The sequence below is a fragment of the Onthophagus taurus genome, chromosome 6, assembly GCF_036711975.1.
Source record: "Onthophagus taurus isolate NC chromosome 6, IU_Otau_3.0, whole genome shotgun sequence".
NCBI lineage: Eukaryota > Metazoa > Arthropoda > Insecta > Coleoptera > Scarabaeidae > Onthophagus > Onthophagus taurus.
In genome coordinates, this window is record NC_091971.1 from 7,930,979 (window position 1) to 7,946,071 (window position 15,093).

General features: G+C 38.9%; 1 protein-coding gene across 1 annotated transcript in view; it reads right to left on the minus strand.

The window, feature by feature from the left end:
• The window catches only part of LOC111427966 (wing blister), a 61,841-nt gene extending 47,029 nt beyond the window's left edge, over positions 1-14,812 (minus strand). The window contains exon 1 of the mRNA XM_023063343.2: positions 14,535-14,812. Coding sequence (XP_022919111.2) covers positions 14,535-14,631 — 97 coding nt within the window. The 5' untranslated portion in view covers positions 14,632-14,812. The remainder of the gene's footprint in view (positions 1-14,534) is intronic.
• Between the last annotated feature and the right edge of the window lie 281 nt (positions 14,813-15,093).

Below are 15,093 nucleotides of genomic sequence, written 5' to 3' on the forward strand. Positions count from 1 at the left end.
TCACGGAGATGCTCTTACATCTCCATCTCGTTCGCAATAAAATTACGCAGGAATGCAGTGGTATTACCAACGCGATACGATAAGAACGTTCAAACGCAAATCTCTAATATCCCGTAGTAATACTACGAACACTATTAAGCTTTAATTTGCACATTTCTCTGATAGTTTTAGAGAACAATGGGTATTATAACGGTGCGAAATTTCGATCAAAGCTCGGCTTTCGTGGTTTCAACCTCACTCAAAGCTAAATGGAGCGAGGAGAATTCTCGTTTGAGAGTGATATATTCCCAAAAATCCCAAAACCTCAAATGGACCAAAATTACTCGTAGCGTTAGCAAAAGGGCCAACTAAATTCCTATATCCGAAGCGCGATTTTTACCAAATTTTACGAGCGCCGATATTAGGGTGGACGAAGAACGTGAAAGCTGCGCGTTAGAGCCTTGCTAAGCTCAGGCTAGCTGAACGGTTATATTCGGCCATTATAAGGCGGCGCTCGTAAAGTTCCCGGGGAGCTTTTATGTTCGGATTAAACCTATGACTTATTAAGCATGCATTTGCCGCTTTACTAACCGCGTCCCATTGCGGGTTCAACTAACAGAATCCTTTCGAACATTTCATAGACCACCCTAACAAAAAAAACCTTTCGTATTAAAGTATAATTGAGAAATAGTAGAAATATCTTCTTTAAAAACTTTATTATTAAATTCTTAAAGCATTTCATCCTATATGTAACGGTTCTTATTAGAATTTCAAATATACAGGTCTGGACCACACGTAAGAAATTTAATACTATTTATTCAAACAAATCTATTTAATCTAATCTAAATTTAGGTGATTTAATTTTTTATAAAAATAATTTTTAAGAATCCCATTTCAAAAGAAACCCATTAAACTTATCAGTTTATCGCCAAAGTGAGGGTATAAAACTTAGATTTAACCACACCAACACTCATCTACGAACGTGTTTTAATGCGTCACATTAAAAATGTATTTATTTTCATTCCCCAGACAACGTGGTGGCCGGAACAATGGACATATTGTGTGCGTCTACATCGTGTGTGGGAGGTGTTCCTCCCATTAGAAGGGGGAAAAGAAAGTCGTTCCGACCACATCGGGGGTTAAGATAGGTCTCTTATCTATATAAAATCTTACCCCAAGGGGCGCGATGGGGTATTGTTCTTACAAGCAAAAATATACTCGTTCTGACACATGAATATGTTCGGTTCGAAGGCCATTAGAACGTGATTCACTTGGAGAACTCGATCACCCACACCTCGTTTAAGACGAATTTGGCCGTGGCATTTTTGGTTCCCGTGCCATTTTTGGCTCGTCTCGGAGCGTTCGTACTTTTTTAAATCAGGACGAATCGTGAGACGACTGCCAATCGTGAAGTCGTTGACCACTTTAAAATTGGAACAATTTTTGATACTAAGTTCTATAATTGGAAGATGAAGAAATTTGTTAAAAATAAAGAATTTGCGACATCGTCCCTCTTTCAATCTTATTTGTTCTGGTGTCAAGCGTTGGTGCCGCGAAAAACTGCGAGAGTAGCGTTTTTCCCGTCAGAGCGCTTACATTATTGATGGGGGGCAGAAAAAAAGGGGACCGGAGCGGCGATAATTCACGGTGAACACGACCCCAATACGGCGACACGAAAATTCCACCTTAATTGGCAGAAAAAAGCCGCGCAAAATCCGTGCCGGGCAGCGTCGACGCCAGTCGCCGCTCCGTGAAAAATACGCTCACCGTGTTTTATTAATCGCATGCGAAGCCACGCCGACGGAAGCCCCTGCTCATTACACGCCACTGTAGCCGTCAGACCGAGCACCGTGGAAATTCGACTTTAAAGGCCCCGTCGAAATGTTCCGTTACCGGACTGCGGAATTTCTTTAATCCACCTGACATCGCTTGTGTGTATTACGACAGCTTTCGAATTACAATGCTATTCACACAATACTTTCGATAAGAATTTTATCTATTACTTAGGGATTAAATAGGCTGGTTTAAAATTAAATTAAAAAAATAAACACTTAAGGTAATCATATGATTTAAATTCCCAGTGTAGTTTAGTTGAAATTGTTGCCCAATATCTTAATCAATGGAATCATGGAATCATCAATTAGCATACTTACTAACCATACACAATTAGAAAATATATATTCTTATGTTCAAAAAGGTTGGGTGTTATTGCAATCTTAAATTTGGACAAGCTAGCCAAAGAAGCACCGAAAACGCCCTTTATTGGACCCCAATCCGGTTGTGGACTACAAAAAATCCACTTAAACCAGGTAACCAATAGTTGGGGGGCTCAAAGGTAGCCTTACGTTGCACATAGAGGTATTTGATACCAAAAGTTGGTCAAACTCATTTATTTCAAGGCATAAGAAATAATTTCAGCACCATGCACTAATATTGTATACATATACAGCATGTCCGGAAACTCAACGTCAACGGGCACCGGGTGAGAGGCCAACCCATATCTGTTCTGGTAAAAATAAGAAAATGAGTCTCTTAGTTAAGTGGTAATAGACTTATTTTTGAAAATGTTAAAAATCCTTCCTGTACATCATACCTTTAGGTACTACGGTCAGAAATGTTCACAATTTAATAGTGATTTCCTTAATAATGTATTCTTTATGCACCACGCTACTGTAGAAGTAACAAATCAAACAACAAAAGTCGTTAGTTTTGCAAAAAAAATATTAATTTGATTGAGTTAAGGTTGAATGAATTTATGTCTATTAACTTTGACGCACGATTTCTAAAAAAAGGAGTAGTACAACAACCTTGGCAAGTAATTTTAAAAGATGGCCTGCTTAGGCAAGTTTCCAAAATGGCACAACACTTGCCATTCTTCTTTTCATAAAAAATATTATTGTTTTTTTGCAAAAAACACGTTATTTAAAAAATTCATACTTTTGTATGCAATTTGTATTTCCTCCAAAATAATTTTACAACTTTGTTAGAAGATGTGCCACTCAATATCTACAGAGAAATGTGGTTTCAACAAGATGGTTGCCCAGCTCATTATGCTTGAGATTGAATACAGAATATCTAGAAAGATGTATGGTTCGATTACGTGACCTCCTCATTTTCTGGGCCTAAATCTCCTTGATTTTCTTATAAGGATTGCATAAAAGAAACAGAAATTCTTTCAACCTTACATCAAACTAATATTTTTCATTCATTGTTCATTATTAAAAAATCACTATTAAATTGCGAACATTTCTGACCGTAATGCCTAAAGATCTGCATGGAAACGATTTTTAACATTTTCAAAAATATGTCTTACTTAACTAAGAGATATGGAATTTTTTCTTATTTTTGGAAGCAGCTAAATTGCCAGCGGCGCTCAAGCTCATTTATGAGCATTATGGAGTTTATGTGTAAACCATAAAATCTCAAAATTCCTAAATTAACGTTTTAGAACAATAAACATTTCTACACATCATACTTCACGCAACAATAGAATTTTAGAATTTTTGGCGTTTTTGAAGCGAATTTATTAACAATATAGATCGATGATGTTAGATCCCCCTTTTAATTTTATTACTAACGATTATTTCATACCCCGTAATAAACGCTGTTTAATGTGACTTTTAGGCCCCCAACTTTTGATTTTTATGCGCCATGAACAAACTTTGCGTTCTACCCCTTATTTAGTAGTTGTGTAAATGCTTTTAGTCACGCAGCGTTATTTAATATTGCTTTCTTAGATCCAAAAAAAAATGATATTTAGAGATCATAAAAATGAATTATTATGCATCATAAATGAGTTAAATCAACATATCGAAAACTTTCAGAACATATAGGTACATCGTTTCTTAGTTCAATTAGGAAGAACGTTTTAACGACGTCTGTCGTTGACCACTAAAAGTTGTCACAGCGTGCGAAAGCTGCAACTTTCGAATTGAACGTGATAGACAAATGGGAGGCCTGAGAGAACTGCTCGTCCTGAGACTTCGGCGAACCAGAACATGCCATATTTTACGGACTCAGTAACGCCACGTAATACATCAAACGAGTGTCGGCGTTCTCTGGCGATTTGGATCGGTCGATGACTCTGCCCGCCGAGTATGGCCTTAACAGGAATCATTACCTTATGAGTTGAAATTTATGAGATCGAGCCGACGCGCTCGCTGACATCTCTGACATTTTGCCGTGGACATATTTTTCCGCAAGTTTTTCCTTTCCGCCCACCACTCATCGTTGGACGCAATCCGAGCCGTTTGCAATTTCCGCGAATGAAAATATCGGAATAGACAATAAAGCCAGGTCTTAAATCACATTGCGACCGCTTTACGGCGGGAATTATGTTGCGGCCGAACGAGATGCCACCGTAATTTATTTTATTATTTAAGACGAAGTCCGCATACAAATGGATCCCGTATCGGGACGTCGCACGACATTGGGCAATACGAAAGCTAGGCATTAAATTTATGGCTACCGATTCGGTGTACCTTTGTAATTTAATGTCTGTACTTTTTCACCGCGTTTCTGTATATAATTGACTGTATCAACAGAAACTGTGGGAACCTTAAATACATTGTAGTACGTCGTGCTCCGACTGAGAACATCCAAGTTATACTACAGGGTGATACAAAAATTAAATTTAAAAAAATCTTAATAATTCTAAATGAGATATTTCAAGAATTTTATTGATATCATGTTCAAAACACGTTATTAACTCATAATTACATAATTAGAAAAATTGATCAATTACTCGGCGTAATTAATTTCTTTAGGCTTTAGGAGGTTGCCACAGGTACGGTTGAAAGGGGCAAAAAGGGTACCGTAAGAGTCTCTCATCTTAGCGTAGCACTTTCAGGCCGCCAATATTAATATTAATTAACATTCCGGCGCTTAATTGAAAGGCTGCACACGCCAGCACCGTTTCATTAGCTCACATTGGATTGAAATTGCTTTTAAAACGCGCACAAAGTCTATTACATCTTTCTTCTAGGTCGATCTGGGCGGCGAGATAGGACGAGACTTAACTGTACACCCGGCATAATTTATTACCGAATGGGCGGTGCTCGAACATTGGTTGTTTGTCGTCCTCCGCTAATATCTGGCCGAACGGGATCATTTCCCATGGTTTTATTTAGAATTCTTTTTTACGACGCCCGCTGCAACTTATTTCTATCAGAAAACAGACATCCATCAAAATAGGAGACCATTACTGTCCCGGCGTAGTCATAAAGGCGGCGGCAACCTGGGACATTTTTAACGCCGGCATCTGTCAACAACATCTAATTTTATGAAGTTTCTTGGTTTTATATTTAGATTGTTCTTTGGTTAAAAGATTAAAAGAATTCAATTGCCATTAAGAATTTAGCGAGGTCAAGACCTCACTTACCGATGGACGCCTACCCATTACAGACGTAACCATCCGAAACTTATCAGATTTCAGAACACCTTATCAGTTATTTACCATCTCAAAATCCTATTCGCATCGTGTTACGCCCACGAGGCGGCTCGAAACTTGACAATCTTATCGCCGCCCATAAACCCATCCGAGAAACCATCGACCTCTTTATTCTGTCAGTTATTACGCAAGAGGATTACATATATCCCGATGGGCACTTCAACGAAAATCTTCGGCGTAACGGGTTCCCTTTGTCGACGGTTCGTCCTGTCACCTATATCCGAGCTACAATGGATTCACCTGCTACGTCGACCATAAAACTAAATAAATAAGAGAAAACGACGCGGCAGGTAGAGATGGGTCGGGTGAGAAGAGGTCATAAACACAGTCGGTGAAGAATCGGCGACGGCAGCTTGGTACGGCCCCCATGATTATTTCACACCGAATTGAACAGTGAAAGGGTTCGTTAACCAAAGATATGCAAATTTGATGGACAGTTTCAGCCAACAGAAAAAAAATTAAACTGGTAGGTGAAGACAGCAAGAAATTTTATTTTAACTTTAAACAGTTTGAGTTATCTTAAAACGTACCAAAAGCAAAAATGTATCAAATTCAAGGGAATTACGAACAGTGTTTTAAATGTTATTTCTTAAAACTCATGAATATTAATAAGAAATTAATCAATCCGTAATTATTATTTAACCAATCTATACTCTATTATTAGTCTATTATAAGATCATCCATTATCTACATTCCACGCCATCACACCTTTTAACAATATTGACGTAGAAAGAGATCCTTTTGGTGCCATCGGCAAATTCCATCCATTCAAATTGAACCGTCAAAAGTTCGGTTAACTGATTCCCGTTTCAATTAAGCAGTGCCTTATCTGACGCGCGCATCTCTAAAACAAAAAGGGCACCGCATCGGCAGATCATCGTGCAGCCCATTAGCCCGTCTTATAATAAAAAAAAAATATTATTCAACCGTCGACGCGTAACGGTTTGATAGGTCCATTATCTCCACCGGGAGTCGTAATAAAGCCTACCAAATGATCTTAATTCATCAGGGTAATGCATAGGTGGATGAAGGGACAAAGCCAAAGGTCGTTTGGGAGCGTTCTTTTTTTAGACAATGGATAATTAGAGAAAAAGAAAAATTTGTACAATCAGTATTACATTTAAGGCGACAATTTTCTTTAAATATTATCTCCCTTAAAGCAAAAATTCCAACCTTAACTATCTCTGAATAAATTCCACATGCCTCGCAAAGTACTTTTTCGAGTATCGTCGAGTTCAAACGTTCAGAATACAGAAGAGGACCGAAGCGTACGTGCTGCGTTCGGATAGGCGTGGGAAGGAAGGGGAAAAGGGGTATTTTACCCCCCAGACGAGTCGCTCAGCTTACGTATACGGAGCAGTACTCTAAATTGCATTCGCCTTCAATAAAACACACACGCATACAAAAGCACGCGGTATCTGCACTTATTCAAACAGGTTGTTGGAGTCGATGAACGGGCACCAGCTTTTGTATTACAGCGAGTGCTCGAGCTTAGTCGATCCGAACCAGCCACTCTCTGAATATTAAAACATTAAAAATTGAGTTATGATTCACGGAAATCGGACGTTTATTCACTAGATTCAGGACGTTATTTCCTCTCGACGTTAACGTAACTGTTGGCCTGCAAAATGAGAACGTTTTAATTTGAGAGATTGAGGCCATCAGCAAGTCAACAACGTTGATTGTATCCACCCCCATTAATAATAAACGTACTTACTTAATTTAATCTTAGCGACAAAGACTACTTGTTTTTGTTCTACTCCACATAGGTGACAAGATTAACGGTATTTTCCTGAACTTCTCCTCGTCTAACGACGTTTAATAATAGAGTCATAAATCCACCTTATGTTATGTCTACTGTATGGTAACCACGTGCAACTCTTTAACTTGATTCACACTATCTCAAACTAATATGCGTATAATAAATAAGTATCAAATGTCAGATGTCGAAAGTAATTTCTAGAAAAACAAAGTTGTCCCAAATCGGTTGAAATAGAGGCTAAGGTCGCAATAGAGTGCGGAAAGTATGGGAGTCGTCGAGACGCCCACTGAAACCGCACCTTTTTTTTTGTTTGTCGCGACGTGAGTCATCGGGGCGACCCTAGCGCCCCGTATCGACGGCCTGAAGACCGCGCGTTGGCTAAGTCTTCCTACCTTATACAGCCACCTCGCGTTTTACTTTTATGGTATCCCCCTTCTTACGTTATATTTTCTTCTAGGCTTCGCAAAAAGCCGTTCGACCGCTTCCTGACAATAATACCTATTGTGTGCAACTAACCAAGATCAAATTTTTTCAATCAAATCACTTCTAACGAGAAATTAATGATTATATTAATCATGATTGAAATTGTATTTACTTCTGTCTATTTTTTCTGTTTTGGATCTATGTTCCCAACATTTCTAGACCTCTATAATACTAGCACCATCACTGGAACTAACACTAAGCTTAGTACTAGAAACATTCACAACCAGCAAATATTTCTATTTCTAGGTCTAGTGTAAAACTAACAATAAGTAATATTTACTATTATTTTGTTGATAATATAAACTAAGTAAATAGTTAGCAGATATAATGTGCATAAATGTGTATGTTCTAGTTTTGCATATTACTGTTGAGTAAAGAATAAGACCACCTCTGTGGTTAATGCATATATATGTTAATGGAAGTGTATACGAGACAGACGGACACTTACTGGCATGAGTAGTCCATTAGCTCGGGGACAGATGTACCTCTTGAAAAGGTCCATTGGCGCCCTCTGTTTAGTCTAAGGTTTTAGAGTAGTTTATCGCATTACGCGACTAAAGTGCAACAATTACAAGGTTTGCGTTGCCCGTTGGCCGTGAGCGTGCCCGTAACTATCTGCGTGCAGACACATTCCTCTTAATTGCCGTAATTGCGAACGGTCCGATCGCGGTATCGGCGAAACTCACGGCACGGGCGTGCAAGGAAAATAAAGTAGAGAGAAATCGGGGACAAAAACCGCGGCCCGAGAACGGTTAATCGCTTTCGGATCTCCTACTCTATAGGTTTAACTAACCAACATTAATGAACAGATAGTTATATTAGATAAGACTCTCCGGCGCGCCGTTCCGTCCAATTTTACTTCCTATAAACCGGCAACAGTTGCTATCTGCTTGTACACGACTAATTGCATTTTCAAACTGTGCTGCTTATTAAAGCTTACCAAACATAATGCACGAAACGCCCATCAAATAATCAAAAAAATAATACTACTGCGCAAAATAAATGTTGACGTCGTATGCCCATAACGGTGGAATTTATTGATTATTAAGGTTGATGCGGTCAGTGCGTACTGATTATGCAAAGCAGACCGCTCAAACGAACACCATAATCGAACCGTTTAACCTGCCGTGTAGAAACGCCGGCTACTTGCAATTAGTAACTCGCCGGCAACGTTTCATCCCTGTACAAATCCCAACGTATTATATTAATTACGGATCAAATAATCGCTGAAAATAAGTTCCCATCGTAGATAGAGATGTTTCTCGAGTAATTGCTAATCTCAGAAGATGAAGTGGACCGGGAATTCCACTTAAACTTCAATTACTTATGGCTGTTTTTATTGGATTGTAAAGTGAGCTAATGGTATAGTAATGGTAATAGGCTGGCGATATTTTAAGGTGTGCAAACTTGGCTTGGCGCAATTTTTTAGTCGTTATTAATTTATTCGTAGATGAGGAAATTAATGGCCGTTCGTTACGACATTAGTTGCAACACCTCCGGTGTCCGCAACCTTTTATGGCTCATATGACACCAGAGTGAGTATAGTTGAGGTAACTGTTCAACCGTAAGTAAAATTCACGTTTATGATAACTACCGTTAAAGCTCCGTCCAGATAAAAGTAAACTTTATCTTACACTTAAGAAGGCTGTAATAATTATGACGATAAAATTATCAAAATGGTTTAAAACATATTTTATCATATCTTTTGTATAGCTATTTAACAAAATTTATTTCTATTGGTGTGGTGCAAGTTTTAAAATTGTAATTTAAGCACTATTTAGTTACAGTTAGTGAGTCTAAAGTTTGTAGGCCGAGATAGGGAAGGGAATTATCTTCAACAGTTTGTTGTGACAACCTGTGGAAATACGTTGCTCTCACAATGCCGAAATAAACAAAATGAACCTATCTGCCGAGTGTGTTTTAGTTCTTGTTTTGTTACGAGACTACAAAGCAAGGATACGTAAATATCGTTCTACAAACAATGTAACAGCAACGGGAAGATCCCAAAGTTTTCAAACTCCCTCTCTAACGACTACCTATTGAGCCCCTTTTGTTCGCAGCCACAGAAAATAACTTTTTATGATTTTACACTACATCCTTTGAATCCCATCCAATTTCTTTTAATTCTCTAATAAATACTACAATTAAGTTGTCTTACGAAAAAGTAAAGGAATGTCAGTGGGATTAGATCGATTCTTATGAATTCTCGTGCTCGAAACACCATCATCCAAGTTCAAATCGTAAACGCCGCCAACGCGCACACAGTGAGAAAATTATTATTAGCCGTAACAGATTAAGGACGTCGGCGCCTCAACGTCCATAAAGTCGAGGTTCGCCGCGACTTCGAGAAAAGAAAAATGGCCTTTAACGCTCTTTATCTCCCCGGCGGCGTTTAACTCTGAAATTATTTTAATTTTACGGCCACTTCTATTGCTGTAAACGAATTTGAATGGCACCGCGTTTCGACCTGCCACAGCTAAACTCGAAATAGCGCCTTAAGAACGTGCCTCCTCGAAACGTTCGCTTTCGAGGTATGTAAAAAAAAAATACGAGACGGTACGTCTACCGACATTATTATAATGATATCAAAGGGCTAAAAAGGACTCGGAGAACGGAGCGGCAGCCATAATCAGGCCCAATTTAAATGTTTCCTATACGCCATGTTGACAACCGGAGGGCGACCTCGGCATTGTGCTTCACTGACGGGTCATTAAACGTTCACATTACGTGGTCGGAACCAACAACAAAACCACTCGAACTTAGTTCTCCGTTTTCAACGTTGATTCTTTTTTATTATATATCACGCGTGAATTGTTATAATTATATTAGTTTATATTATAAAGATATTAAATGTAACATTTAAATGTTGCTCAAAATGTCCATGAGGATAGGAATGAGTCGATTTATCATTGTGAAGTTCTAAGTCTGGATTGTAGGCTAAGCTTAAATATTCTTTTATAATCTGATATTTTTCTGGACAGGAAGGTGTTGAATTTGGTACATTACATTACATAAATTACATATCGGGAAAATCAACCTTGCACCGCGACCCTAAGAATCTATTGTACCCCGATAGATAACGTTATCAAATTTGCAAGATTGCTCGGTGAAAAGTTATTCAAAGCTTTTGGGGAGTGCCCAGTAAAGGCACCCATTAGAACTTTAATGCTGCTACGAGTAACTGCTAAAATATTTCCGGGTTTGACAGTGGCGATGTTAATAAACACCTTAGCCTGTCTCATTTCAGGAGAACTGGTCCACAGTAGGCGAAGTCTCTTTTCAGCCCACAGTGCAATCTTATGTTTGGCCATAGTGAATGAGACACCAACTGGTGGAGCTGGCCCAACAAACGCTTTAGCGCTGCTCTCCCGTGCTAGCTCATCTGCCACTTCTTTGCCACAAACCCAAGAGTGGCCTGGGACCCAGATCAGAGAAATTCTGTTATCACAACTCAGTGTTTTTAATGTTCTTTTACAGTCATAAACTAGAGTCGACACCGTTTTCACGTCCTGCAGCGAATATATGATAAAACTAACATAAAATGTTCTATTATAACCACAATAAGTCTTATTTCAGAATTCCAAAACATTTTGGAGAAAAAAATTTGTAGTTATCCACTTCTTTCTTCAATACTATAATATCCACGCTACCTTAAAAAGAAGATAGATAATGCAGTTAATTTAATTCTTTGATTCTTCAAAACCTGTCACTTTATCGAAATGAAACCGTTGGTGATCAAGATGTAACCTTGTGTAATCAATGGACAAGAGCGACGACGAGAAGAACATCTGTAGCTTTCGCAGCCGGGCCATCGACGTCCGACTTAATTTGCATGTTATTAGCGACTCGATGGGCGTGGGCGATACGTAGGACCAGTTGATCTCTCAGTGTGAAGTCTAACCCCGTCTTTCGATTCGAGATACCCACTCGTGAGGGCCATTGTTCATATAGAAGAGAGACTCCGCACGTCTCGATTGTTGTACGTGACGTTGATCGTTCGAAAAAAACCAAAACGAGCGGATTCGGCCCAGTGTTTATCGAGCTAATGACCGGTTCCGCTGTCTAACATCGTCGACGAGGACGTATAAGGATATTTATTGATTAATGAAATTAACCAAGGCGCTCAGATACGATCTCGACCGTTTCCCGCACGGATGGTCTTTGTTGTCCGTTTAATACCGCATAATTATAATACGTTCATGGCCTTTTAATGGCCAAGATTGCATATGGTTATGGGTAAACTTGGACTTGAGAAGATCAGTTAAAGTTGTATTCGCATCTGGTGATGTGTGAGTCTTACGAACAAAATATCATGTATCAAAATCCAAGAATATATGTTTGCTTTGAAAGGATTTGAAAGGATGTGGGAGTATAATGCTAATATTGAATGACCAAAAATAAACTCCGTCTGCACGATTCGTACGATGCACAGGTAAGATGGTTATTCCTGGCGAGCGAATTGCAAACGAAAATACACGATTAAGAGAGGTCGACAGACCTAGATGTAATAAACACCATTTTCGAGGAAAATTTTTAATTGTACGATGAATCATTTATTATTTAGTATACAAAACGTTTTCGAGCCTTAAAATACACGATGAAAATTGTTTTTCTGCCCCCTACGGCGAGGTCTTTGCCACTTTTCGCTTTCTGGAAACATTAAAGAAGATGCGAGCTTATTTTATGAGCAGACATAAATTCTCTGAAATGCTTTTAGGAGTTGTGCGGAAAAAAATAGAGTTAGCTTTCAAAATATTAAGCGTAAAGTTAATTTAATTTGAAGACACCATAAATGGTAGCAACGGAATATAGCAAATTTAACGCAAAATAGGTAAGACACTGATTTACATCGGCGAAGATAGTAATTACGGCTACCATAATCCACGGGCAATTGTGAAAGCACAATAACTCAATGGCGGCGGTCGTAGTCAATAAGAGAATCTCGGTTAGCAGTCTCTTTTAGTGGCTAATGAAATTCAAGACTGATTTATTACAGCGACCGAGCTGTGCGTTCGACTAAAAGTCTATAAATTCTGCCGGGGGAGAGCACAAACTGGCCGACGGTTTTTTTCAGGCGTTCGCGTTAATTTATCAGTCTCCTCTACGGCGTTAGGTGATAAATATCAGATAAACGTCCCATGGTATCGACTACGGAGCGGTTTAATAGGGGACGCTCTATCGAGTTTAGCGTGCACTATTTGTGGTATGCACCTCCTGAAAAAAGAAACCAGCTTTAATGCTCTCCAACTACTACTGAAACCACGCCGCCCCGATTCAGTAGTTAACTCAAGCATTCTCTAACTTGGAACTTGATCGATGACCTCTATAGTAAAAGGGCATTATCGAAACATGAAAGTTGCCGTTTCTCCCGCTCGTTACAAAAGGGAAACGAAAGTTAGATTAATTAGGTACAAGACTTGTGCCCGTGTCACTTCTATCCCGACCATTCATGTAAACTAATTGATTCTCGCCTTTTTATTTCTTCCTCAATTTAACTATCATTAATTAATTTGGACGGGAGTAACTAAATAGACAACAAACTAGAACTGACACTAGACGTAGAACTAGAAACATTCGAGTTTTGTCGTCTTGAGAGACGTACGGCTAAAGCGGAATGTTTCTAGTTCTAGGTCTAATGTTAGTTCTAGCGATAATGCTAGGTGGTGCTAGTAAGCACTAGATATCGCTATGTTGTATATTTTTATTGAACTAAAACTAGAACTAACACTAGACCTAGAATTAGAAACATTCGGGTTTAGCTGCACGTCTCTTAAGACTGAGTGTTAGTTCTAGTTTTAATTGTTATTCAACGCCAGATTGTTGTATATATTTATTGAACTGAAACTAAAACTAACACTAGACGTAGAACTAGAAACAATCGGGTTTTGTCGTCTTGAGAGATGCACGGCTGAACTCGAATGGTTGTATGTATAATGATAGTGCTAGTTTTAGTTTCGGTCAGTATTGAACGCCAGGTTGTTGAATATTGTTATTGAATCAACACTAGAACTAGCTGTGCGTCTTCAGACGACTACATACACATACAAACTATTTCTTCTAAAGCTCCATCAAAACACAAGAAATTTCTGTATTAGTTTTAAAAGTTGTATGAAATATTAAAGGTCGTAAAACCTAAAACACCCTAGATAATAAAGTATAGATAAATCAATAATGTTATGGTTATCCATAATTTACTTTGCCAATTTAAATTTAATAATTGGCATTTAATTAATCTTTAATGAAACTTTAACAATTTTATAGGTATCGTAAAATTTTAATTCATAGTATGTAAATAATTATATATAAAAACCATTAAATTGAATTATTGTCAAGTTAAATTACCACTCCAAATATTACCTAGGTAGGAATATTTGTTTAAATAAAGTCTAATTTATAGGATATTTAATTCCCGTATAGATTTGTTAACGTTACAAATTTTTAATTAAAAAGATTTGCGATTAAACATTCATTTAATCACGAAACTGTTTCTGCTAGTTGACGGGGCAATTGTGAAAGACATTGTAAGACAACCTCCATTAGGTAAAACGGCGAGATATAGCCCAGGGCAAGCACCGTGTGGAGCGAACTTTAACAAGTCTATTGTCTTCGCGAATTTATAGCGCGGTGACCCTTCACCTTTCCGTCAAGACCGAGTTCATTCGTGTTTCTAAACACCCTCTTTCCCTTTAAACCCCGATCGAGCGCGTCTTCCGGTGCTCATTCCTTCTTGAGCACAGAAATCCGCCCTTGTCTTTGTGTTTGAAGACGTGGGGGGTACCGTGCTTTCCGGGAATGACGGATCGATAAATTTCCAAAGCCAAAGACAATGGACGTTAGACAATCAGGTAAAAGGGCTCTTACCTTGTCTGTTCCTGGTATGGGACTTGGCCTTCCCGGAACTGCCGGACTCCACGGAGAGTAACAACAAAAAAAAGAAATACACCGTCCTCCGCGTCATTTTAGAACACTAAACAAATCACGAAAACACTTCGCGACGATTTCGATTTCGTATCGCTAATTCGGGTCGGGTCATTTCAAACCCCGTCGATTGGGGTTTTGATCGCGTCGTAAAGTCACGTGGCGAGGGCTTTATTCGTCGGTAGAGGTATGCCCCGTGCGTGGTCACCAAAAGAACTGAGCCTCCGGAGAGCCGCGTGCTGTACAAGTAGAAGAGATCTCGGGGCCCATGCGGGACAGAAATAACCAGCGTGACAACTTCTTGGGGCGCCCCGACCCGAAGATTGGCGGTTCGTTTGTGAACGTACCGGTTTCGTTGCAGTAAATACCGGAAGTGTGTGGACGTAATTTGGGTACGGAAATGGAATGGAACGGGATCACTGATTTGTAGAACCCGGTTGCTGATGATTTATGATACCAAATTAAGGTCAATATTTGGGAGTTTTTTTTATCTTACTTACCC